This window comes from Callorhinchus milii, unplaced genomic scaffold, assembly GCF_018977255.1.
Source record: "Callorhinchus milii isolate IMCB2004 unplaced genomic scaffold, IMCB_Cmil_1.0 Scaffold1, whole genome shotgun sequence".
In the NCBI taxonomy this organism is placed as follows: Eukaryota; Metazoa; Chordata; class Chondrichthyes; order Chimaeriformes; family Callorhinchidae; genus Callorhinchus; species Callorhinchus milii.
Genome location: NW_024704742.1, coordinates 57,054,304 through 57,080,464, shown reverse-complemented (window position 1 = coordinate 57,080,464; position 26,161 = coordinate 57,054,304). Strand labels below are relative to the sequence as shown.

The 26,161-nt window shown below is 42.9% G+C and overlaps 1 protein-coding gene across 1 annotated transcript in view; it reads left to right on the top strand.

The window, feature by feature from the left end:
- The first annotated feature begins 2,859 nt into the window (after window positions 1–2,859).
- The window catches only part of snx25 (sorting nexin 25), a 119,118-nt gene continuing 95,816 nt past the window's right edge, over window positions 2,860–26,161 (top strand). The window contains exons 1-2 of the mRNA XM_007892828.2: window positions 2,860–3,307; window positions 22,052–22,136. Coding sequence (XP_007891019.1) covers window positions 3,062–3,307; window positions 22,052–22,136 — 331 coding nt within the window. The 5' untranslated portion in view covers window positions 2,860–3,061. The remainder of the gene's footprint in view (window positions 3,308–22,051; window positions 22,137–26,161) is intronic.

The following is a 26,161-nucleotide window of genomic DNA, read 5'->3' as shown; positions in this document are numbered from 1 at the left end:
ATATATATCAGTGTTGTCGTTGTACTGAAACAGCTTGACCAGGTGGGGGCAGTTAGCTCTGGTGGAGCATCACTGCCTGGATTATGAAGGTCATGGCCTTTGCACTATCCGGTGTACTCAGTAGTTTCTCATTTTAGGTGCATGGAACAGAATTGGCTGGACGCTGGCAGGTGTGATAGATGGGACCTCACACTTTCGGCTGAAGATGTTTGTGAAAACTTTCGCCATTTAAACTAACAAATCAAGTTTAAGTTTCTTAGTTGTACTGGGCTTTGATCCTCATGTCCATTGTCCTGACACTTTAAAAGTATTTTGCCCAGGGATCACTGGTGTGAAATCTCACTCATTTTGTACCTTTGGACGCAAGACCACAATTCAAAATAGTGCTGAATTGTGCAAAAATTCTAACCTAAGTTGTAATTTGGAAGACAAGAATTCTTTAGTTCTTAAAAAGACCGACTTCCGTATCGAGAAGTTGAGGACTGCTTGTCCAGTCTCGGACCACCTTAACTGTTAGGGTTGATTGACGTATGTTGGCAATTTATTGCAGAAAAACAGATCAAAAAGAACTAAGAAAGAACTTTCATTTTGATTATGCCATATAATGCTAAGATGTCTCAAAGCACCTTACAACAAGTACTGTCAAATGAAGGCACTATTTTTGCAGTGAATCGGGGCAGCAGTTTTGCACACAGCAAGGTCCCACAAACAACCTTGAGCTAAATGAATAATTTAGGATCGTTGGCCAGTGCACAAAAAACTCACCAGATAACAATAGCATATTATTTGCAGTATATCCTGCACTATTGTTGTCAGTGTCATTGTGACTGCGGATACAGCTTTTGAGGACACAGGAAACTGGTCTGAGTGGGTCACATCAATAAAACAAAATAACTTGGGACAGTAACAGCTAAACAACATCTGCTGCAACCACTCCCCCCGTCAATTTAATCCATATTTTCCATTATCCTATATAATAATCAGATGCTTAAGTCTTTGCAATGTATTTACATGCATTCCACTAATGCTGCCTTGAGCCACGCCTCGTCTCACTGGGTTTAAAACGATGCTCTTCCAGTTCCCGGTTTCCATATTGTGGGCCCCACCGAACGATTGCTGTAACAGTGGCAGAGATTTTTTTTTGCTGTGTCACAAAAAAAAAAGGGGGGGAGCTGTTTGCTCGTTTGCAAAAGCGTTGGGGGGGGGAGTTGAATTGCACCGAAGGCAAAAAGAGGCAGTGAGCGGAGTGGGAGAGGAGTGATGTGCAGTGAAGTGAATGATGTGGAGTCAGTGAGTGAGTGAGTGAGTGCAGAGCTTTCTTTTCCGGATTTGTTGACGTCGTGGCCTGATCCTGCGATACAGGAAGCTCTGGGATTGAAGCTGACTGACTGGCCATCGTCACCTTGCTCCACGAAAACACATGTGATGGGTTGGCTGAGCGCGATGTGAGCTCCTCCTCGGGCTCTGCGCTGGAGCTGGTTCGGGGACAGCAGCAGCCACCAGCAGCTGGAGCTGGAGCTGGAGCAAGCGACAGGGTCTGCAGCTGGAAATATACATACATACACACACACACACACACATATATATATATATATATATTTATATGCACATAGAGATAGAGGGGATTTAAGAACCAGTCGTGAAGAAGAAACAACAGGCATTCAGTCCAGCAAACCAGATCAGCCAGCAAGAGGGTTTGCAACTGGAAATATATATTATATTATATATTTATGTGTGTGTGTGTGTGAGAGAGAGAGAGAGAGAGAGAATTCAACAACACTCGTGAAGGAGAAACGACAGCCGACCAAGCCGAGCAGATCCAAGCGAGGAGCAGCAGCAGCAGCAGCAGCAGCAGGAGGAGGAGGAGGAGGAGGAGACTTTGTAGCTGTGGACACACATGAAATAAATAACGAGCGAAAGAAGAAACGGCGAGAAACGATTCATCAACAGGAGAAGCCAATCCCCCTCACTCTCCCTGTGTCTGTCTGTCTGTCTGTCTGTCTGTCTGTCTGTCTGAGTCTCTGTGTGTGTCTCTCTCTGTCTGAGTCTCTGTGTGTGTCTCTCTCTGTCTGAGTCTCTGTGTGTGTCTCTCTCTGTCTGAGTCTCTCTGTGTGTCTCTCTGTCTGAGTCTCTGTGTGTGTCTCTCTCTGTCTGAGTCTCTGTGTGTGTGTCTCTCTCTGTCTGAGTCTCTGTGTGTGTCTCTCTGTCTGAGTCTCTGTGTGTGTCTCTCTGTCTGAGTCTCTGTGTGTGTCTCTCTGTCTGAGTCTCTGTGTGTGTCTCTCTGTCTGAGTCTCTGTGTCTGTCTCTCTGTCTGAGTCTCTGTGTGTGTGTCTGTCTGAGTCTGTGTGTGTCTCTCTCTCACTCTCTCTATGTGTGTCTGAGTGTGTGTGTCTCTATGTGTGTCTGAGTGTGTGTGTCTCTCTCTCTCTGTGTGTCTGAGTGTGTGTGTCTCTATGTGTGTCTGAGTGTGTGTGTCTCTCTCTCTCTGTGTGTCTCTGTGTGTGTGTCTCTCTGTGTGTGTCTCTGTGTGTGTGTGTGTGTGTGTGTGTCCCTCCCTGTTATTTTGTTGTAACCCCAGAGCTGTCCGGTGTGTGAGGGTTTGCCCCCCAGCCCCTGGAGCTGGCGATGGGTTGGCTTGTACCGTAAGTGGACGAGCGAAGCCTCAAAAGCCCCTCCAGGAAACATGTAGGTTTTATTTTCGCGAGGTGGCATCCCAACCCTGTCCTGGTATTTATTATTTTTATGTCGTGTGTGTGGGGTGTGTGTGTGTGGGGAGGGAGTGGGGGGGGAGGGGGGTATTTCCCCCTCCTCTGTGTCTCTGTCTCTGGTTGCACTGTGTGAGTGAGTGAGTGAGTGAGTGTGTGAGGGAGGGAGTGAGTGAGGGAGGGAGTGAGGGTGTGTGGTGGTGTCTTTCTATATTCTCTCCCGTGGATCTATTTTTGGAGACTGTGAATCAATCATAACCCTCTGCATGGAGGTGCCTGCCGGGCTGCAGTGTTATGGACGTGCACCGGTTTGACGGAGGGAACGCATCGCACGATTCGCTGTCGGGGGAAATGCGATGGTCGCTATGCGTCCCGATGGCAGACACGGTTACTTTCTCCTGGCCGCGGTTTGCCTCTTTGCAGCAGCCTCATTCTTCGACGCCTGGGTGACCCTCAGGCTCCTCTTCTACTCGGCTGTGACTGTGAGCAGCCTCTTGCTGGGCACCTTCCTGGTGCTGGCCAGGCAGAGCAACCTGAAGCCCGTGCGCTTCCCCAGGGACAGGGACAGGGGCTGTGTGTCTCAGCTGCTTGGCCAACTCACGGTAAGTGCGAAACTCCTGACATACACACACACACACACACACATGCATACATACATTCTCTCTCTCTCTGCTGCATGGTCTTTATTTACCCCCCTCCTCTCCCCCAGAGAATCCTATATTATGTGTCGTCCACAAAATACAGTCAGTTCACTTCAATAATATATAATAATAATAATAATAATAATCCTTGCATTTGATTTAGCGCCCTATCACATTGTCGACATGTCTTAAAATGCTTCACAGAATACACTGCGAAGTGGATATCTTTTTTGTGGACAAAACGCGGCAGCCAATTGCACACAGCAGTGTCCCACAAACAGTCATGGATTGAGTGACCAAGTTTTTATTTATTTTTTTGAAGGGATTATTTACCTCAGGAAAGCGATCTACTTTACAATATATTCTGTGAAACACTATGAGACTAGTTTTATCAACGAAGTGATAAGATGCTTTAGTGCCTTGGGACCTTCTCCTGACGTGAAAGGCGCTATACAAATGTAATTTGTTATTGTTATACCAAATGAAAGGATTATTATTATTTCAATCTGAAAAACTCTGCACAGTGTAACCAGTTTACAATAAAACCATGATACCACCCCTCCCCCCTTTTTGTGTATTGAGTTCAGATTCAAATCCTCATTAATTTTGTGTTTGGGACTGATGTGACCAAGTCACTGATGCACAAGTGGGTTTTAAGATGGGAATCTCTGTGCCTTTGCATATAGCACAATAAAAAAACCCTAAAAAATGTGGTTCCTTATTCACTATATGGAACTTAACTTCTGTATCACATTTGGTGTCTTGGTCAATTTGGCGGGGTGGAGGGAGGGGGGAGATTTGAAAAAAAAATCCTTCCATTTGATATATTGCTTTCACAACAGGAGGATGCCTCAAAGCGCTTCACAAGCTTTATTGTAAAATGTAGTGACTGTGTATTTTGTAGAAAATTCTTGCCTCCATGTTTGATCTGAGATGTTTGGAGCATTATTATTAGCTTTCCTCTCTCTTCTGACTATTAACTTGGTATATGAAAGAGAGCGACTTGAATGGGTATGGGGATAAGACAGGATTGAGTGATATCCTAGCTGGTGCATATTTGCTGGGCGGATTTGAGTCCTTCTGTGCTGTACATTTCTATGCTTCTATATAACTGCTCCCCCTTTTGAGTTCTATTCAATGTTTTATAAATGTGGTGATACTGCTTCTCCTTCGCTTCACCTTGTGCTTGTTACACTGAACAATAATTGGCAAACACCACATTTTTTTTGAAAAACATGAAGGCAATACTTGCAATTTTGCTTTTTATATTTAATTTTAACTTGCTGTCCTGCAGGTGGTTGGGGGGGGACATGCATATCAAATAATTTGGTGCCTTGTTCTGTGGAAGCGCTGTGCTATAAAAACAGGCTGTTTCTAGAAACTGGGAGGAACTAATTTGTTGATGCAGAATGCACAGAGGGATTTTGCATCAAGTGGGCTAAACTGAGGTGATGATCTCCAGACTAGGGTAGAGCAAGATGCGTTTGTGTTATTTGGCTAACAAATAACACATGTTTGGCTAACAATTCAAAGTTATCATAATCCATACCTTTTGCCAACAATCCGCTTTCCTTTCAGAATTGCAGTTGATTTTATTTAGATTTTTTTTGTATGCAGGAAAGAAAATAATAATTATAAGACCAGCAGCAATAAACAAGAAGCTTCCGTTACAGAGATTACACTTTGTCGGTCATTATTTGACACAATGTGAGGGGTGTGGTTTTAAAAGTACATGTCTATTGATTTTTTTGAATTTGTTAGTTTAAGTATAGAATGTATTCTGAACCTCACAGTGTTGTTTGTTCTACCAGTCAGAGCAGTAAGCTGGATAGATCTTTCAAAAAACAGAGGTAGGAAGACAGTTACAGCACTGACATTGATCTCCTGTTCAAAGGTATTATTTGACATTGGCATCTCTGCGCTTTGGGGTCTGGGTGGGAAAGGCGGGTGCCCTCGGTTGTCCGGTCATTGCTGTCTCTGATGCTTGCCTAAGCACTGAAGAAAACTAGGCATCTGAGGCAGGTTATTTGAATCAAGGCGACAGCTACAACAACTTGTATTTATATATCACCCCTCATGCAGGATAGCACCCCAGAGCGCTTGACAGTGGTGGAGCCTGATGCCGAGCTGGGTGGAGGGGGTGGTGACTGTAGGCACGGTCAAAGAGGAAGGTCTTCAGGTGCAACCTGAAGGTGGGAAAGGAAGGGGCAAAGCAGAGGGATAGAGGAAGAGTGTTCCAAAGTTTCAGGATGTAGTGGCTGAAAGCTCAGCTACCGATGGTCGAACGGAGGGCACAAAGGAAATGGAGAAGATCAGAGCCAGTAGACTGGAGGCAGCGGATAGTGGGTTGGAGGATAAGCAGGTCGGAGAGGTAGGGAGGTGCCAGGGCATGAAGGGATTTGAAAACGAGCGTGAGGATCTTGAAATCAATCCATTTGATTTCAGCTACCCAAACTTGATATCCCCACGTCAAAGTCTTTCCAAGTATTATCCTAATTTTAATAGATGTGAGACATATGAGGCTGGGTAATCCAGGTGTGTTTGCCTTTGGTATTGCTGACCTAGCATGCCTGCAGCTGACTGTGGTCCCTTAGGAAGTTTCTGTCTACTCACATATTTATGTTTTTTCCTGAACTGCTGGAGCTTCATTAGTAATGGTTGTAAAAAAAAAGTGGTAACAATTAAAAGTTACCGTAATCCATACCTTTCGCCAGCTATTTCCTTTCAGGGGTGCAGCTGATTTAGATTTTTTTGCATGCAGGAAAGAATATAATAATAATAAATCCTTACATTTGATATAACGCCTTTCACATTGGGAGAATCACTCTAAAAATAATAAATCCTTACATTTTATACAGTGACTTTCACCTCAGGAGGATGTCTCAAAACAACTCCTAGGATTTACTGTAAATTGGAGTGACTATATTTTGGGATTGAAAATAGGAGGGTCACAGGGAGATGGAGGTGAAAAAAGGCTGCCTGCAGTCATAATTTAATCTTTTAAAAAAAACTTGTCAAATTGACAGGTATCCACCCTAGGGAATAGAATGCTTCCACTATGGCCACCTAATTGTAGCGTCATTCCCTCTCAGTCAAAACACAGAGCAGCCAGTTCTAAAGCTAATAATAATGTTATATGATGTTATAATATAATCATTGCATTTGAATATAGTATCTCATCACTTCATTGAAATCCCTGAAAATGTTTCACAGTATTTTATTGTATAGTGTAGTGACTATATTTGTAAGCTCCCTCTACTCTGGGTTTAACTCATAGCCTCAGAATGAATTTTTCATTTTCCACACCAACCACTGGCGTAGCTTCTCTTAATGAAGTTACCAATTTAATGAGCATTTGTATTCAACATGTGGGTAGTTTATTGCTGAGTTTGTATTCACAGGGCACCAAACCTGTCTGTGTCCCTTTCACATGCATCTTATAAAGTGTCATGTGTTGCATCTATTTAACCCAATCTGTTACTGAAACTTCATTTTTTCTCTCATACTCCTTCCCTCCAATTTTCCCATTTCATCCCCAGAGTTGCTTACTTCTGTTGGAGTATAAACGTGGGGTACAGTCAGTCCTACAGATACCTACTGTCCTTTTTACCAAGTGGCCATTCTTTATAGTAACAGCACTGAAAGAGGCCATTTGACCCACTGTGTACTGATGTACTTTGTATTGTCAACCTTCTTAAACCCTACAAACCTGTCCACTCCCTTCTACCCTACTTGTCCCACCATCAGCAGGCAGGCAGCCTTTCAGATTTTCTACCCCCACTCTCTGGAACACCATCCCGGAGTCCCTTAGATTTATTCCTCCCTCACCTCATTTAAGGCTTGTTTCATGATCTACCTCTTTGACCTTGTCCCTCCCAAGCCCCCTTAGCTCCACACCCTAAGCTCCTGCCCCCAGCTCAAGTGTCTACTGAGGAGTACTTTTGGGACACTCTGTTGACTTGAAAGGCATTATATAAAAGTAAATTTGTATTGTATAACAGGCCCCACTGGAGCTGTGCATCTGCAAGGCCATCGCCCCAGTCCTCGACAGGCTTCACTGGTTCTCAGCAGATTTACTTCAAAGTCTTCACTCTCGCCTACAAAATCCCTTCACGTCTTAGTAGTTCTCTTTAGTGTCCTCCTATGTCCTCCTTGCATCCACAGCTCACCCCATTTACTCAGTTAGCTTCAGCTTGCTGTGTGTCACCTGTCCTATCTACGTCACCGTCAGAGGCCTAACTTTCCAATTCTGTGCCCTAATACAATCGAAAAGAGAAGGGAGTTATAATAATAATAATAATAATCCTTGCATTTGATATAGCGCTTTTCACGTCGGGAGGACGTCCCAAAGTGCTTCACAGAACACACTGTAAAATGAATTGACTGTATATTTGTGGGCGAACGCGGCAGCCAATTGCGCACAGCAATGTCCCACAAACAGTCGTAGATTGAAAATGACCAATTTATTATTGTTTTTGGTTTTTTGGAGGGATTATTATTAGGAGTGTGGAGTAAGGAAACTTGCCCAAGGTTTCACCCTGTGCCTGGAATTGAACTCAGGTCTCTCACTTGCAAAGCGAGTGCTCTAACCACTGAGCTACAGGACTCTCAGTAGTGCATCCGGCAATCAGTCCTCCAGATAACAGTGGTCTTTCACTTTGTGGCGGTTTGTGAAACATTGCTGCATGAAAATTGGCAGTAATGGTTAGCTTTACAGGAATTTTGTGAAGTGCTTTGAGATGTTCTCAATAGTATAGCCATATGTTCATCTACAAATACACTGTCACTACTCATCACAGTAAAATCCTGTGAAGTGCTTTGAGATGTCTTGATGACGTGATGAGGCACTATATCAAATGGTAGGATTATTATTCTATCAAATGGAAAGATTATTATTAGCTTGCAGTTTTATAGTAGCACAATCCTAAAATTATATTAGGTCAATAATGAAATACTGTATGTAATTGTGCATAGTTTCTGAGCTAAATTTCCAATACAATTTTACACATTAACCCAAGTCACAGCAATGTTCTTACACTTTATATTGTGACGTGTGGCAAGATATTAAGATGTAAGTTCTGTTCTCGTTGTGGAGTACTTCCAATCATTCATACAGAATTTATCTAGTGTTTCTTGTCCAAACATTGTTTCATTGGTTATGTAATTAAGTCATGAGATGGATCTGTCTAAATCCTGCAGGACGGAAACTGAAGTGAATATCTGCACAGAGAGAGATGGTGTCTTAGTGAACAGCTGCCTCTTGGTATTTTTGGCAGCAAAGCTTTTTTCTGACAACTAATTTGCTTTAGAATTTCAATGTGCGAATGGACCTTAACTGGGTCTTTTTTTATTGCCAAAAGGTGTACAATGTATCATTTGATATTTACTTCTGAAATTGCTTGATTGTAAGTTAACAACTTACGGAGATCTGTGCAAATATTCTCTTCCTGTGGAATGGAGTTGTGACTTGCTGTGTTTACAGGAGCTGAGTGGGAAGGAGCCTTCTCCCCAGTCACTAATCTGCCTCTCCAAATGCTGCAAAGAAACTAGGCTGGCTGGTCTGTCTGTGTATTTTGTAGGCAAACACAACAGCCAATTTCCGCACAGCAATGTCTGCCTGAGCAGGCAGACAAAACCTTGCTTTCATGTCTCATCAGTTTAGAATAAAGAGATGTTAAATAATAGAAGAATCATGACATGTGGTGCAGAGATGGATTCTGCAAGGGTTAGTTCCAGGTCCCTGAAGTTGCCATTTACATCATTTGCCGATGATGCCCAGCTATGCGGGTAAGGAGGAGTGTAACTAATTTTTAGTTTAGTTCATTTCAGCAAATGGTCCAAGGAATTGCAGACGGATTTTAATATAGATAAATGCAATGTGCTGAATATCGGAAGAACTGGTAAATGTGTATAAATTAAAGAGGTCCATTTAGAGGAGGTGCAGAAGGGAAAGTATTTGGGGGCGATTATCGAACATTCACTGAAGGATTTCAGTTAACGTTAAACCGTTGTTAACAAAACTAACTATATACCACGTTGCATCTGAAGGATATTTGTCTATTGCAACCTTGTAGCAATCATTGGTGAGGTTACATTTGGAATATCGAGTACTGTTTTCAAAGAAAATACATAGTACAGGAGTGCATTTTGAGAGGCAGTATTAAGAACTGGAATGACAGGTTATTTTCTTAATGAAATGGAGGAGCAGATACCTAGGAATGCAGGACACTGGGAGAAATTCCCATCTCTTTTGAAATAATTATATAGGATCCTTAACGTCCACCTGAACAAGCAGACAAGATCTTGATTTAACATCTCACCCAAAAGCAAGGCACCTCAAGAGTGTAGCACTCCTGCAGCCGTAGGAGTGTCAGCCTAGACTGTGAGTTCAAAGTCCTGACATGATGTTATTGTATACAAGTTTATCCAAGAGCAGCTGAATTTTTTTTGATACTATTTTTCATTTCACTCCGTAGCTGCTTGTGGAACATTGCTGCCCGCGTTTCATCCACAAAATACACAGTCAATCCACTTTACAGTATATCCTGTAAAGTGTTTTGAGACGTCTCAATAACATAAGGAGCTATGTCAAATGCAAGGATTATTATTATTATTTTCATGTGGACAAAAGAGGAACATCCAGTGTGTGTTCTGATTAGGATTAGCTGCTCGTTTTGAGTTGGAATGGAATGTTTAATTTGGAATGAGCTCCCCAACAACTTTTATTGGAAATCCAAGGTAAATGGTAAATTAGGTAAATAGATAAATTGAGACCTACTTAATGAAGTGGCATTCGCTGCTGATTCCAGAGAGACAGAGAGTTGCTTTTTTAGATGCTGCTGGGCTGAGATCAGTCCAGCAATTATATGACATTGTATTGACGTTTCTAAAATCCTGTTTAAAAACAGCAATGAAAGGCCACTTTACAAACTACTAACGAACCAGTTTTTCAGTACCAAAAAAGGAATTGCTGTGGCACTTTCTAAAATAAGATATTAATCGATGTGCTCTTCCAAGATATATTTTGCAACTTATTTTAATTGCAAGGTTAAAAGTGGACTAAGTCCAAGGTCAAAAAGGTTTGGGAACCAAAATGTACCATTTTAATGGCTGTTTTCTTGGATTATTGATTTCATGTTGTCTGCATTAACGTTTTAGTATTGTTGGCAAAATGACTAATACAGTAAAACTCACATAAATCGTATCAGGACCATAACATTTAATATAACTTATGCAAAGTCCAAGTTACAGGCAAACTGTATAAATCGTATAAAATATGATTTAATCAATGATCTACACTGTGCATGCAGTGATGGATCACGATTACATTTCTCAAAATTCATTGTGTCTTGCCCCGTCGCTGCATGTGCACTTTCCGGCAACCATTGGAATCACATTGAATCACAGAAAATGAAGTTCTTCGGCTCATGTGGCGATGGATCAAGACTACTGTTCCTGTGATTCTGTGCATGTGCCGATGAGTCAGAACAAAATTTCTTACGGTTCAATACAACACACTTGAATAGTGCCTTTCACGTCGGGAGGACGTCCCAAGGCACTGGACAGTGTACAGCATTTCAGACCCGAGCTGGGGTCGGGGGGGAGAAGGGAGGGGAGAGGAAGGGCGGTGGCCAATGGCATGGTCGAAGAGGAGGGTCTTGAGGCGGGAATTGAAGGAGGCTAAGGAGGGGGCGAGGCGGAGTGACTGGGGGATGGAATTCCAGAAGTTGGGGGCAGAGTGGCTGAAGGCTCTCTGAAGGTGGGGCGGGTGGGTCGGGGACGTGTAGCAGGCCTGAGCAGAGGGAACTGGCAGGTTGGTAGGGGTTTAGGAGGTCGCAGAGGTAGCATGGAATGAGGCCATGGAGGGCTTTGTAGGTGAGGACCAGGATCTTGAACTGGATCCTCTGGATAGGGAGCCAATGGAGTCGGGCGAGAGTGGGGGAGATGGGGTCATGGAGTTTGGTGCGGGAGAGGACACGGACTGCAGAGTTCTGGATTATCTGCAGCCTGGGGAGGGAGGAGTTGGGAAGGCCGACAAGCAGAGTGTTTGCATAGTCGAGCCTGGAGGTGATGAACAAGAGTTTCAGTGGCCTGAGGGGTGAGGTAGTGGCGAAGTCGGGCGATGTTGTGGAGGTGAGGGAAGGCAGAGCCGGTCATGGCTTGGATGTGGAGAAGAAAAGACAGTTGAGAGTCGAACAAGACACCTCAGTTCCTGACTGGCTTGGTAAGTTGTAGTGAGAAACCATGGAGGTTGATGCTGCCAGAGCCTGAGGTGCTGAGGCGCTGGCGTGAACCAAACTGGAGACACAAGAATGTGTCTTGTTCACATTCAACTGTAGGAACTATGCCCTCATCCAGGACTTGATGTCCGACAGGCAGTCTGTCAGGACAGCAGTGGTCCTGGGGTTGAGAGTGGAGGCAGAAAAGTAGAGTTTGGTGTCATCCGCATACATATGGAAATTGACCCCATGTCTGCGGATGATGTCACCAAGGGGGAGCATACAGATATTAAAGAAGAGAGGGCCAAGGTCAAAGCCCTGGGGGACGCCAGATGTGACAGTACAGGGGCTGGAGGAGAAACCGTTAGAGGCAACAAAGTGGAGACGGTGAGATAGATTGGAATCGAACCAGGCAAGTGCAGGTCCGTGAAGATTAAGTAAAGAGGAGAGGCGGTGTATGAAGATGAAGTGAGTGGTCGACAGTGTCGAAGGCGGCAGAGAGATCGAGGAGGACAAGGAGGCAGAGGGAGCTCTGATCACAGATGTTCATAATGTCATTAGTGACTTTGACCAGGGCTGTTTCCGTGCTGTGGGCAGCCGGAAGCCGGATTGGAGGGGTTCAAAGAGGGAATGGCGAGAAAGAAAGGAGCGGAGCTGGGACGTAACGACTCATTCCAGGACCTTGGAGAGGAATGGGAGGTTAGAGATGGGGCAGTAGCTGGAGAGGAGGGATGAGTCCAGGGAAGGTTTTTTCAGGATGGGGGTGATGACGGCTGTTTTTAGGGGGATGGGAACTGAACTGGTGGACAAGGAGAGGTTGATGACGTCGGACAGGAGAGGGGCCAGAAGGTAGAGTTGGGAGATGAGGAGAGAGGTGGGGATGGGATTGAGGGAGCAGGTGATGGGTTTGAGTTTGCGGACAGTCATGGTGAGGGAGGAGGGAGAGATAGGGTAGAAGGAGTATAGGGGGGGATGGGTGGGAGGTGGGTCATGAGGGAGAGGTGATGTGGGGGTGGCTGTGGATGGGGCTGAGGTGGCTGAACATATCCCCTCGATTTTAGATTCGAGGAAGTCCAGCATCTCCTCACAGTTGGAGTTTGAGGAGAGGATTGGCGAGGTATGGGAAGGTAGACGGTTTGTGGTGGAAAAGAGAAGCCTGGGTTGTCCTTTGCCTCCAAGATAACCTTGGAGTAGAAGGAGGATTTGACAGAGGCAAAAGCGCAGTGGTAGGTCTTGGTATGGTGAAGCCAAATCTGCCGATGGACCATAGTTTGGATTTGGTCCAGGCGCGTTCGGCAGCTCGCACTTGTGCTTTGAGGGAATGGAGATGGCTGGTGTACCGGGGGATTTAGGAGTATGAGGCAGTTCGGGAAGTGAGGGGGTCAAGGGAGTCCAGAATGGAGGAGAGGGAGTTGTGGAGAAAAGAGAGTGAGGAGAGGAGGTCGGTCAGGGAGGGCCAGAGTTGTAGGAGTGCAGATGACTCCAGGGCAGTGGAGCGGGAGAGGGAGGAAATTTTTTTCCATGGACGGTATGTGATGTGGGAGGGTTGGGAAAGGGGAAGGGGTACTGAGGTGTTGAAGGAGATGAAGTGGTGGTCCGAGATGGCTTTATCGATGATGGTGATGTCCGAGAAGGTGAGGCCCCGGGTGATCACCAGGTCAAAGGGGTGGCCACGGTCGTGGGTGGGGGAGTAGATGAGGAGGGAGAGGTTAAGGGAAGAGAGGAGGGAGGAGAAGTTGGCAGAGGTAAAGCAAGACGGGGTGAAGTAGAGATTGAAGTTGCATAAGATAAGGAGGTGTTCAAAGCAGAGGGAGCGGGAAGATAGGGGGGTGGAGATGTCCAAGAGGAAGGTGAAGGAAGGCTTGGGGGGATGGTAAACAAGGAGGATTTTGAGGGAAAACCTGGAGGGGTGGTAGAGGATAAGGTGTTCAAAGGAAGGGAAGGTTCTGGAGGAGTAAGGGGAAAGGCCGAGGGGGGACCGGGAGATGAGAGCCACACCACCGCCACAGCGATTAGGCCATGGGATTTGGTGAAGGGTGTAACCTGGAGGTGGCCTCAACTAGTGGGAAGGTGTCGCCTGGGGTGACCCAGGTTTCGGTGAGGCCGAGGGTGTCAATATTTTCCTCGACGGTGAGGTCATGGATTGTGAGGGACTTGGTTAATGCAGCTGGAAAGTTGGGAGTAATGGAGAATAGCGGACCGGCATTTCGAATTAGGAGATGATTAATTCCACTATTGCAAATAAATGTAATTGGTTTTGATAGGAAACTGAATGGGACTCGGGTGAATGTACGACATAAATGTTTATACAATTTATAAATATAAATTGGTTATCAAGGGACATGGGGCAAAGGCAGGTATATGGAGTTGAGGTACAGATCAGCAGTGATATAATAGAATGGCAGAACAGGATTGAGGGGCTGAATGGCCTACTCCTGTTCCTGTAAGACTTGTGTGAGCTTTATCGTACTGTATCATAATAATAATAATAATCCTTGTATTTGAAAAAATCCCTTATCACGTCTTCGAGACGTCTCAAAACGCTTCATAGAATATACTGTAAAGTGAATTGACTATATTTTTATGGGTGAAACGCGGCAGCCAATTGCGCACAACAGTGTCCCACAAACAGTCGTGGATTGAAATGACCAATTTATTATTATTATTATTTTTAAGAGAATTATTACTTGGAAAAGCGATCCGCGAATCGACTAACAACCAGATTCCAACTTACTGCTAGGTAAACAGAGGCGTGTGGAAACTTGCCAACATTTCACCCTGCCTGGAATCAAACCCAGGTTTTTCGCTTGCGAAGCGAGTGCTCTAACCATTGAGCTACAGGACTCCACAAATATGATTCTGCCTCAAACAATTTGATGGAACTTTTTATTTTTTAAAAAAAGTTGGATTGGAGGCAAAGTCGTTTTTATCTTAACTCTGTTATTTTGTTATTTTGGGCATAGTGAGGAGAATGCAGTTGTTCCCTACATCTCTCATGGAGTATATGGTGCAGTTTCATTGAAATCTATCAATATGTTATTGTTTTTGGAGGAGAGTAGAATAAGCTGCATCAGGAATTTGCTCTTATTTGTTTTTTTTTAAAAAACGTATTCTTTTGAGAAATTAAGGGTGCTTTAAATTGCAGTAGCAGTAGTAAAAAATCTTTAAACATCTTCGGAGAGGAAGTCCACCCAGGTCTAAATTTACTCTATTAAATCTAGAATTTTAGAGCATCCAGCATTTGACATATTGCTGATTAGTATTACTTTTGATATTGGATTCCTTTGAGTTCTTTTAAGGAAACTGACTTAAATTTAAGACTGAATTCAGCAATTTGCAAAATTCTGTTCGCTAAATTCTACCTGAGCCCAAGGTAGAATTTCTACCCACTTGTGTCTGTTGTTATACATTATGCAAAATATGACAGTAAACTCTGGATAACTCGACCGTGGTTTTGCTGGTCAGTGTTTATTTCCCACAGTCATTGAGGAAGATCTGGTGATCACAAATAATGACAAAGTTCGACTTAACTGCAAGTGACAACTGAGGCCCAGTCAATAATGACATTTTTTTAAAAGGAGACTTGATAAACACAAGTATTCCAGAAGTGCTTCTTCAAGCAACAATCAGAAGAACTTGCATTTATATAGTGCCCTTTACGCAGGGTTGTGTCTTGGTGGCCTTAAGCAATACTGCATTATCAACACAGTATTAATGTTTACAGTTGCTAATAACCATTTAATGTGGGCATTTGCCAGTCAGAGAGCCACCCAGACATAATTTGAAGTATTGTGTTGAGTTTTGAGCATTCCACTTTCGGAAGGATATATTCTTTTTGGAGGCATCTGTGATGATTCATATCCTAGGTTAGAGGAGTTTAACTATGATGAGAAAGCTGTGTAAATTCATTAATCCATAGAGATTAGGAGGTTAATGAATGATCTGATTGAGATGTTTAAAATAGTGAAGAGAATTGCCACCTCTGCCCTCACAAAGAGAGATGTAAAGCAAGCCTATGTAGTTTTAAAATTGGAACTGAGCTGGTTAGAAGTAAAATCAGAAGACTTTCTTTGTGCTGGGTTTGTGAGACTGGAATGCATTGCACCAGAAGCGAGATACCTGGGTTTAATTCCTGATAGGGCGAAATGTTGGGCAACTTTTCTTATTCCACATGCCTCTATTTACCTAATAGCAAGTAGGAACCGGTTGTTAGTCGATTGGTGGATTGCTTTTCCGGAGGTAATAATTCCTTCAAAAAAAAAAAATTGGTCACTCAATCCACATCTGTTTGTGGGACACTGCTCTGCGCAATTGGCTGCCGTGTTTCACCCACAAAAAATACAATCAATTCACTTTACATATATTCTGTGAAGCCCTTTGAGAAGTCTCGAAAACGTGATAAGGCGCTATATCAAATACAAGGATTATTATAATTGTAGATGCAGAATCCATCTGCATGCTTATCAAAAGAGTGATACTTAGGAAGTAAGTATTAGGGGATGTAGAAGAGATGGGGGGTAATGAGATTAAACAGTCTGTAATGTTGGAACAACAACAAGATTACATTTGTATTGCGCCTTTCATGTTGGGAGGACATCCCAAGGCGCTGGACAGTGTACAGCATTTCAGGCCCGAACTGGGGTCAGGGAGGGAGAACGGAGGGGAGGTGAGGGGAAGGGGGGTGACCAATGGCATGGTCGAAGAGGAGGGTTTTGAGGCGGGACTTGAAGGAGGCTAAGGAGGGGGAGAGGCCGAGTGATTGGGGGATGGAATTCCAGAGGTTGGGGACAGAGTGGCTGAAGGCTCTCCCACCACTGGTGGGGCGGGTGGGTCGGGGGATGTGTAACAGGCCGGAGCCGGCTGAGTGGAGGGAGCGGGCAGGTTGGTAGGGGGTTAGAAGCTCGCAGAGGTAGCGTAGGGCAAGGCCATGGAGGGCTTTGTAGGTGAGGACCAGGATCTTGAACTGGATCCTCTGGAGGACAGGGAGCCAGTGGAGTCGGGTGAGAATGGGGGAGATGGGGTCACGGAGTTTGGTGCGGGAGAGGACATGGGCTCCAGAGTTCTCGATTATCTGCAGCCTGTGGAGGCTTGTCAGGCCAAATAACCTACTCTTAAATGCCAACTACAGGAAAGGTGCAGGATCACTTTTGCACTCAGAAGAATGTTGCATAAGTGTTGCAACTGAATAATGATCTTCGATTTCTGTTCAGTACTTTTTACGTAGCCCCAGAATGGGTGGGGGTGGAGGTGGGGAGCGTCATATCCAATAAAGGATTCAAAAAACGAAACAACAAGGTTAGGGTTATTATATTTTGAGATGGAAACATTAAATAAATCTTTTGGGAAGTTGGATGATGTCTGGGTGAGGGATCCACTGGTCTAAGCATACTTCAATTGTTACTACAGTATGTACACCAGATCTTGCTGCATTGTTATTCAATGGAATATTACAACATGAATTAACTGCAAATTATTAATCTTGTAATACTATTGGCAAAATTGGCAAAAATATAGCAATACTTTTATACTCCTAGGAGCAGCACTAAATGACCACATAATCGGACATTTTGGCATCCATTACTCTGAAATTATTGTCTGTATCCTGCTGACGAAGCTGATGTACTTCTCAAGGTTAATCTAAGGACTCAGTCACTCCCCTGTTTTTTCTGATTTTATTTTCAGTTCTGATGCTGTAGCAAGTAAACGGTTTGATGTTTCTCAAAACATTTCCAGTGGGGGGACAGTTGTGTGTGTGTGTGTGTTGTGTGTGTGGGGTGGGGGAGGGGGTGGTGGGGGATGGGGGTTGGTTGCATTTTTGACGATATCTAGTACCTGTACCTCAGTGATTAGAGCACTTATCTTGCAAATTAGAGACCTGGCTTCCATTCCCAGCAAGATGAGACGTTGGGCAAGTTTCCTTACTCCACACGTCTGTTTAACTACAGTAAGTAGGAACCCAGTTGTTAGTCGATTGGCGAATTGCTTTTCTAGGGGTAATAATCCCTTTAAAGAACGTTTTAAAAAATGTGGTCACTTAATTCACGACTCTTTGTGGGACAATGCTCTGTGCAATCGGCTGCCGTGTTTTGCACAAAATATATATTTTGTGAAGCCCTTGAGACACCTCAAAGACATGATGAGGCTCTTATCAAATGCAAGGATTATTATTATTATGTGCGTAGTAATAGTTGAGGACTGTTGGTCATTCTAGTCTACCCATCCAACAAACCAAAACGTTCCTTCAACGCATCCATCCCATTACCTAATAACCTTGAATCATTTTAATTCCCAGAAACATGTCTTTTTTTTCTAGATGACTGGAGCATTATTTTCTTCTCAGAACTCTTGTGATTAGAACTGGAGTAAGCATTGACATAAAAAGTAGGCCAGAAGCCTCCCAAAAGTTGTACTTTTAGCTGTTTTATTTATCGGTTTGGGGAATCTTAGGACTGGGTAAAACTCCTTAGGCTAACCTTTGAGTCGTCAATCATATGCCCAAAATTGCTTTTCTCATATGGGTGACCTTTTCATTCCTTTTCTATTCATTGATCCAGAACCAATAACGCTTTTACTAGATTCAGTGGCATGAACCGTTGCTAGATTAGAGGACTTGAATATACCGTGTTCTTTGCTGGGTAATTGTCTTTGTCTTGGTTGTAAATTTACACTCCATGATTGGATGTCATTTGTTTCTGTGATTGCTGCTATAATTAGAAATTATAGTATAATTTCTATAATGAGGTCTAATTTGCAATGTTTGCTCAAAACAGTGGGAAGTGCTAATTGTAATTTCTGAAAGCAGTCAATGTTGAGGGAGCGTGGCAGGAAGAAAAATGCTATCTCCCATTGCTGCTTTTTCTCTCGGGACTATTTTTAAAAAGAAAATCATCAGATCATAAGATATTAGTTTGGATGAAGAAGACTCTTTGGCCCACCTGATCTCATCTCTCCGGAATACTCACGCTACCATCCTTCAATCACAGCATCAAGCTGTTTAATTTTAACATGAATCCAGTGTCCTGGTCTCAATCAACTTTCACGGCAACCTGTTCCATTATTAATTGGTTTCTGAGTAAAGAAAAACTTTGTGGTATCTCTCCTGAAATGGTTCTTTTCAACTCTAAACCTGTGTCCTTTTGTGCTGCTGTCTCAGTGCATCCAAAGGTATAGTTCTAGGTTTACGTTTTCAATCATATTTAACTACACCTATAAAGTCGCCTCTAAGACATCTATCAAACTGAAGAGCCCTAGCTTGTCTAATCATTGCTCATTCCTCCAACACTGGGATCATCCTGTTGCTCTCCTCTATACTGCTTTTGGGACCTGGGAGGCCCCCTTATGCAGTGCTCTAGGTGCGGCCTGACCAGAGCATCTTGCAGCCTGAATTGATTTAACAACCATAGCGCATCATTCTGTTTGCTTTGTTTCACTGCTGCCTCACCACATTTGAACATAGAGAGCAATAAGTCAATTACCACCCCCTGGTTTTCATTTGGTTTTCCCCTTGGCAAGTTCTATTCCTTCCATGGAGTATATTTCCTATTGTTACTTACTATGGTTGAAGTCTCCATTTATCTGTATCGAACTTCATTTTACAGTTATCAGCCAATGTACAAACTCTGAAAGATCTTTGCTGCCTCCTCTGATTTCACAGTTCCCCCAGTTTGGTTACATCTATTTTACACCGGGGCTGCGAATCCAGGTCATTAATATATGCAGGGCACAAGAGGACATGAATCTGAGCTCTCGGGCTGACTAAGGAAGCTCCAATTAGTGCTTCCTTTTCCTTTTGCACATAAGATCTGTTGACTCAGTGGCTTATCCCATGAACAATGACAAGTTCTCAGCTTCTGTGCTGAATTAGCTGATCTAAACTGGCAAGGGAATCGGCCTCAGTCCTGCCAGTAGAGGAGGGGGACATCAGCCTGATCAATCATTTCCTGATCAATATTATTGTGACACTATTCCATCTCCCTGTAGAATGGAGAGAAATTGGCAAGAGGGAATACAATCAATAATAATAATAATTAAATTTAGTATAGCGCTTTTCAAGTCTCAAAGTGCTCCACAAGATATAATAATAATCTTTGCATTTGATATAGTGCTTTATCATGTTATGGAGTCCTGTAGATTAGTGGTTAGAGCACTCGCCTCACCTGGGTTCGATTTTTAGCAGAGCGAAACCATGGGCAAGTATCCTTATTCCATATGCCTGATAATAATCCCTCAAGAAAAAAATAATAAATTGGTCACTTGAATCCACGACTGTTTGTGGGACACTGCTGTATGCAATTGGCTGCCACGTTTTGCCCAAAAATATACAGTCAATTCACTTTACAGTATATTTTGTGAAGCGTTTTGAGACGTCTAGAAGACGTGAAAAGCGCTGTATCAAATGCAAGGATTATTATTATTATTATGGGCAAGTATCCTTATTCCATATGCCTGATAATAATCCCTCAAGAAAAAAATAATAAACTGTTTGTGGGACACTGCTGTATGCAATTGGCTGCCACGTTTTGCCCAAAAATATACCGTCAATTCACTTTACAGTATGTTTTGTGAAGCGCTTTGAGACGTCTAGAAGACATAAAAAGCGCTATATCAAATGCAAGGATTATTATTGTTGTTGAGGTACCTCAAAGCGCTTCACAGAATATACTGTGAAGTGAATTGACTGTAGTGTCCCATAAACAGTCGTGCATTGAGTGACCATATTATTATTATTATTTTTTGAAGGAATTATTACCCCCAGAAAGTGATCCGCCAATCCACTAACACCTGGAAACTTACTGTTAGGTAAACAGAGGCATGTGGAGTAAGGAAACTTACCTAAGGTTTTGCCCTTGTCGTGAATCGGATCCAGGTCCTCGCGCTTGCGACGCGAGTGCTCTAACCAATACACTACGGGGCTCCACAATATATTGTAAAGTACAGTGACTGTGTATTTTGTAGGAAAATGCCACAGCCAATTTTGCACACAGCAATGTCGCACGCCAGCTGTTAAAGTTAATGATTAATTTTATTTGGGGGATTGTTGACCAGGACAATCAGGAAAACCCCTTTCTCTTTTCAAGTAGTGCAATGGGGAAACAAAGTAAAATTAGATTAAATGATTTTCTTTTACTGAAAAGATGTCTTGTACGTGTGTGTGTGTGTGTGTGTGTGTGCTTAGACTGTGCGATGGCAGCTTGCAATTCTCTAACTTTTCTGGTTGCCTTGACAGTGCTTTCTTTGATCTCACCATTCATAGCAAAAGGCTTGTGATGGTGTCTTGGCTGTTTTTCATTAAACTTGAATACAGAAATGCCTCCCAGAAGAGAAGGCTGTCAATACCATGTTGAAATACTACAACCTGCACTTATGTAGAAACAGGCCATTCAGTCCAAGTAGGCCCAGCCAATATTTATATTCCACATGAGTATCCACCCCTCCTATTCTCCTCTCCTATGGTCCTCTATTCCCTTTCTCCCTCATGCATGCATCATGTTTACTGTTAAATACATCAATGCCATTTGTTTCAAGCACAACTTCCGGCAGTGAGTTTCACATTCTCACCAGTAAAGACATTACTCCAAAACTCCCTATTAGGTCTCCCATTAGCTATCTTACACTGTGTTTAGTTTTGGACTCAGCAACAAGTGAAAATAGTTCATCCACTTCAGTAAGACGACTTATAACACCTCAGACATAATAATAATAATCCTTGCAGTTGATATGGCACCTTATCACGTCGTTGAGACGTCTCAAAGCGCTTCTTATTTTCTTTGAAATAATGTGGAGATAGCCATTCAATTGTCAATAAGGAAGTTATTAGTAACTGGGAACAAAATGTGGTTATAATCTGATCACCTATAATAATTATTCTTGTATTTTGTATACAGTCTAGAGAGTCACTCTAGTGCAGTGCTAGAGGTGGTTGTTTGTTGGAGGTGCTGCCCTTTGGACGGCAAATTAAGATGAGGTCCTGTCTGCCTGCTCAGGTGGATGTTAAAGCTCCCATGGCACGATTCAAAAAAAGAACAGGGTTTTTCCCAGCATCCGGGCCACAATCCACCCCCCAACCCCCCCATTTAAATTAGTCATTCTCTTCATGAATGTTTGCAGGATGTTGGTGTGGGAAAATGGGCCATTGCATTTGTCTGCAAATGCGCAGTAAATATGCTATGCAATAAAAATCCTGTAAAATGCTTTGAAAGGTTGTCAATGACCTGATAAGACATTATGACAAATGCAAGGATAATCTATCAAATAATTATCTGGCTATCACATCCAATCAATTGCACTACCATCTAAGAGCTTGGAAACAATAAATTTACTTGGTTTGTAAGTTTCGTGACTGAATATCTTGGAATTGATCCAAACGGAGCCAGTGGAGTTCAGTGTTGAGCATGGAACGATTGGCAAGTGACATTCAGTGCATGTAAAGATATGAATTTCTTAAGTGATTTATAGTAATTCCTAACGTTTGCGTATCCCATTACAGGGCTGTCTTTCAGGAAATTCACCCGAACCTGTTCACACACGAAGAGTGGTCTTTTCGCACAACATGGATAAAGCTTTGAAAGAAGGTACAATTGTTTTAGTTAATTCCTGGGCAGGGTCACAGTTTTTTCTCAATGCTATCATAAATGCTATCCCTTAAAGGAACGAGACATAAATATGAGAATCCAAAATCAGTTTATCGTGAAATGGAGAAAGCCCTAGACTTTGTTGATGTTTGTTTGTCAAAGGACTTCAGAGACAAGCATAGATTAGAAGAAATGGATTACATTCTTTGAATCAACTGTAATTCTTTGAAGAGGTAACAAAACTGGTGGGTGCGCAAATGTAAATCAGTGGATATAACTACTTGGATTCCGAAAATTGTTTTGCAATATTTCATGTTCCAGGCTTGAAAGAAAGTCTAAAGTATATGTGTTTTGTTCCCCATCTCCATTCCACCCATTGTGCAGTGGGTAAATGTACATCCCAGCAGGATTGATCTTTGGCTAGGTTGATTTAGCTGATTATCAGATGGAGCATGATGGTTATCTAAGTGGTTGGGTGGGCTGGGAGGGAGAAAAGTAGCCAGGTTTCCTGCTTCTAAATGGCAACTCGTAATGCTTGCTGTAAGTGTGAAGACAGGATCCTATTAAGATTTGTTGGTTCCGAGTTACGTAGGCTGCTTACACTTGCGCAATAGTCAGTTGGATGGTTGTAAGATCCAATATTTGTAGAATCATGCTGCAGAATGGACCAACGGCTCCAGGAGAGAATGTGTAAAACAGATTGAAAAAAGGATTAGCTATTGGAAGCAGAAGGTTAAGGATAAAGAATGAACTGGTTGAGATTACTGTTTAATGAAACTCCAAAGGAAAGATTTGTTTCAAATCCCTTGCATGTTGGTCCATTCATAAGTAAGTTGTACCNAAAAAAAGATAATAATATCAAAGATCGCTTTGGAGAACAAGCATTTTGTACACTCCCAGATATTTAGAGCAATTCTGAGGGACTCTAATACAATTGTTTTGTCATCTGAGAAATTTGCAGATAACACATCAAAGATAGAGAAATTGAGCAAGTTTATGCTTGCCGCCAACATGAGGATTCAATTGCACAATAATATTTCCAGTAGTGAGGTTCTGCCCAGAACAAAAAGTAAGAGCATCGAGCCCTATACCCTAACAACAACAACAACAACAAGATTACATTTATATAGTGCCTTTACGTCGGGAGGACATCCCAAGGCGCTGGACAGCGTACAGCATTTCAGACCCGAGCTGGGGTCATGAAGGGGAGGGGACGGAGCATGACCAATGGCATGGTCGAAGAGGAGGGTTTTGAGGCGGGACTTGAAGGAGGCTAAGGAGAGGGTGAGGTGGAGTGATTTGGGGATGGAGTTCCAGAGGTTGGGGGCAGAGTGGCTGAAGGCTCTCCTGCCAATGGTGGGGCGGGTGGGCAGGGGACATGGAGCAGGCCAGAGCCGGCTGAGCGGATGGAGCGGGCGGGTTGGTAGAGGGTTAGGAGATCACAGAAATAGAGTAGGGCGAGACCATTGAGGGCTTTGTAGGTGAGGACCAGGATTTTGAACTGGATCCTCTGAAGGATAGGGAGCCAATGGAGTCGGGCCAGAATGGGGGAGATGGGGTCACAGAGTTTGGTGCGGGAGAGGACACGGGCTGCAGAGTTCTGGATTATCTGCAGCCTGTGGAGGGAGAAGTTGGGAAGGCCGACAAGCAGGGTGTTTGCATAGTCGAGCCTGGAGGTGATGAAGGCATGAACCCTAAGGGGTTTAGCAGCATTGGACTAGCTAGAAGATCGCTTACCAAAGTGTTGGTGCCAGGCAAATGATCTCTGGGCAACTAACCAAGTGGAGTGGAATCATCCATTTCAACCAATATTTTAACTCTTAGTGACTGCAAACTAAGGTTACTTTCAGGTGGAACAAGTTGCTACTGCATCAATTTATGTGGATCATGGTCACAATTGACTCTGCATATCCATCGAGTCATAGTCATTCTGACTCATTCATATAATAATGATAGAGGAAAATGCATCATGTAGTTTCATGACATTTTCTGATTGCACAAGAATTAGGTGACAAATATTAGGTGGATTGATAACATTTAAAATGATTTGGAGCAATTTAGCAGATGAGTAATGAATGCCAGGGAATTTGAATGCAAATAAAAGCAAGGTTCCACATGTTAGATCAAAAATAGTTTATTATTGACTTGCATTAGCAAAGGTATCAAAGGCTTTAGGTGTGATTGACCTTTTCACTAAAATACGCTGTTGGTGTGAGGCTTCAACTTAAAAAATAGTCATTTCAATCATTATTATGACTTGATAAATGGTTTACAGTAGAGCTGGAAAAAATTTTAACCGTCCAAAAAAATCAATGTTGCTTCACAGTATGAAGATTTTTGATAAAACTTAGCATTTCTTTCATGATGCATGAATACAGTTGCAATCCTGACTATTCTCACATAAATTGTCACGGTAACCATTTTAATATTGCTAAGATGCAGTGACCTTTTTGAATATCTACATTGAATGATCTTCAACCAAAAGGGATGATAATTGCTTCTTTACAACCCTTGTATTTTCCTTTCATCTTAAATGTTGAGAATTTGCAATGCCATTTTAAGGAAATCTCTTGTGGGGAAAGGGGGGTGTTGTCAGTAGATTAGGATGTCTCTTTACAGGCGCCCACCTCCAAAAGTTAATAAATTTACCAACAAGCATTTACCGACATCACCTGTCGCTTGACAAAAGAAAACCCATTTTTGGACATACAATGCTTGGCTGTCTTGGGGTTGGAATTTAACACTGAATGTTGCATTCTATTTGTAATTGCTTGCAATAAAGTAGAACAGCCTCCCATGTCTGCAGTGAGGGATAGGCTGCATGGATTTCAGGGCATGACCCATGCTGAAGGGTACCTGCTGTCAGGGAAAGAGTGTGATTTAAATTAGTGACTTTCGCAATAGGTTGTTGGTTATGTTTGTCCTCATGGTTTCTCAATGAGGAATGGTGATATAATGGCTTCTTTATGGTGAGATTGGATATTTAAAATTTGGCTGCATTTGAAACAGACTCCAGCAACTTAGCTAGGTGTGATCTGTTTCTGTTTGTGAGTTTATAGTTCAGATTTACATTAACAAATATTACTGATAGATTCACCATGATTGCACCATCAAATATCTGTTAATTGGTGGTGTTGCTTAGAGTGGTGGTTAAATGCCTAAAGATGTGGGTCTATTGACCTTCAATTTTATACCATGCATGCTTACCTTTGTATCTCTTTCTTCCGCGAATGTTTAGGTAATGAAAATATAATTTTAAGTTTTAGATGGGCTAGTGGGAAGGGTTCAATGTGAGAGTGAAAATTGAGTCCTGTGAATGTGTGAATTATCTCATAAATAAATGCAGTCAACATGGCCAGCCTATAATTAAACATCGGCAGCAAAGACTGGTTACAGGTTTGACCATCCCTTCCCAACTCTTCCCTCCACAAGCTGCAGATCATCCAGAACCACTGCAGCTTGTGTCCACTCCCGCACCAGGTTCCGTAACCCTATCACCCTCACCCGGCTCCACTGGCTCCCTATCACATCCAGATTAATCAGATTAGCGCTCTTGTTGTGCTTCCAATGGCACTCTTTTAATATTCAATGGACTAGGCAGACTGTAACTGCATATTGTTTCCCAGGTAACCCATAGGAATAGGCTTCTCTCTAGGCAACAGCACTCAAACAACTTTAGTTAAATAAAAGGGTTAATGTTAAAGGAATAGAATCTGATGTCCCAATCATAGAAAGTTTATAGCGCAAAAGTATAGCACAGACACAAGGTCCATCAGCACCTTGGGACATCTTCCCAATGTGAAACAGCGCCTTGGGATATCCTGCTGCTGCTAAAGGCGCTATGTAAATTTGTGTTGTATCATCTCTGTAGGGTGCTAGCTATCCCACTGGAGGTAACTGCTCTGAACCCATTCCTGTGTCCTTTCCCCGATGTTATATAGTAATGAATTAACCAAAGAAACCCTTTTTTTTAAATATCTGGTGGGTATTTGTGTTGTTTTGTTCGTCAATACTGGAATCAGAAA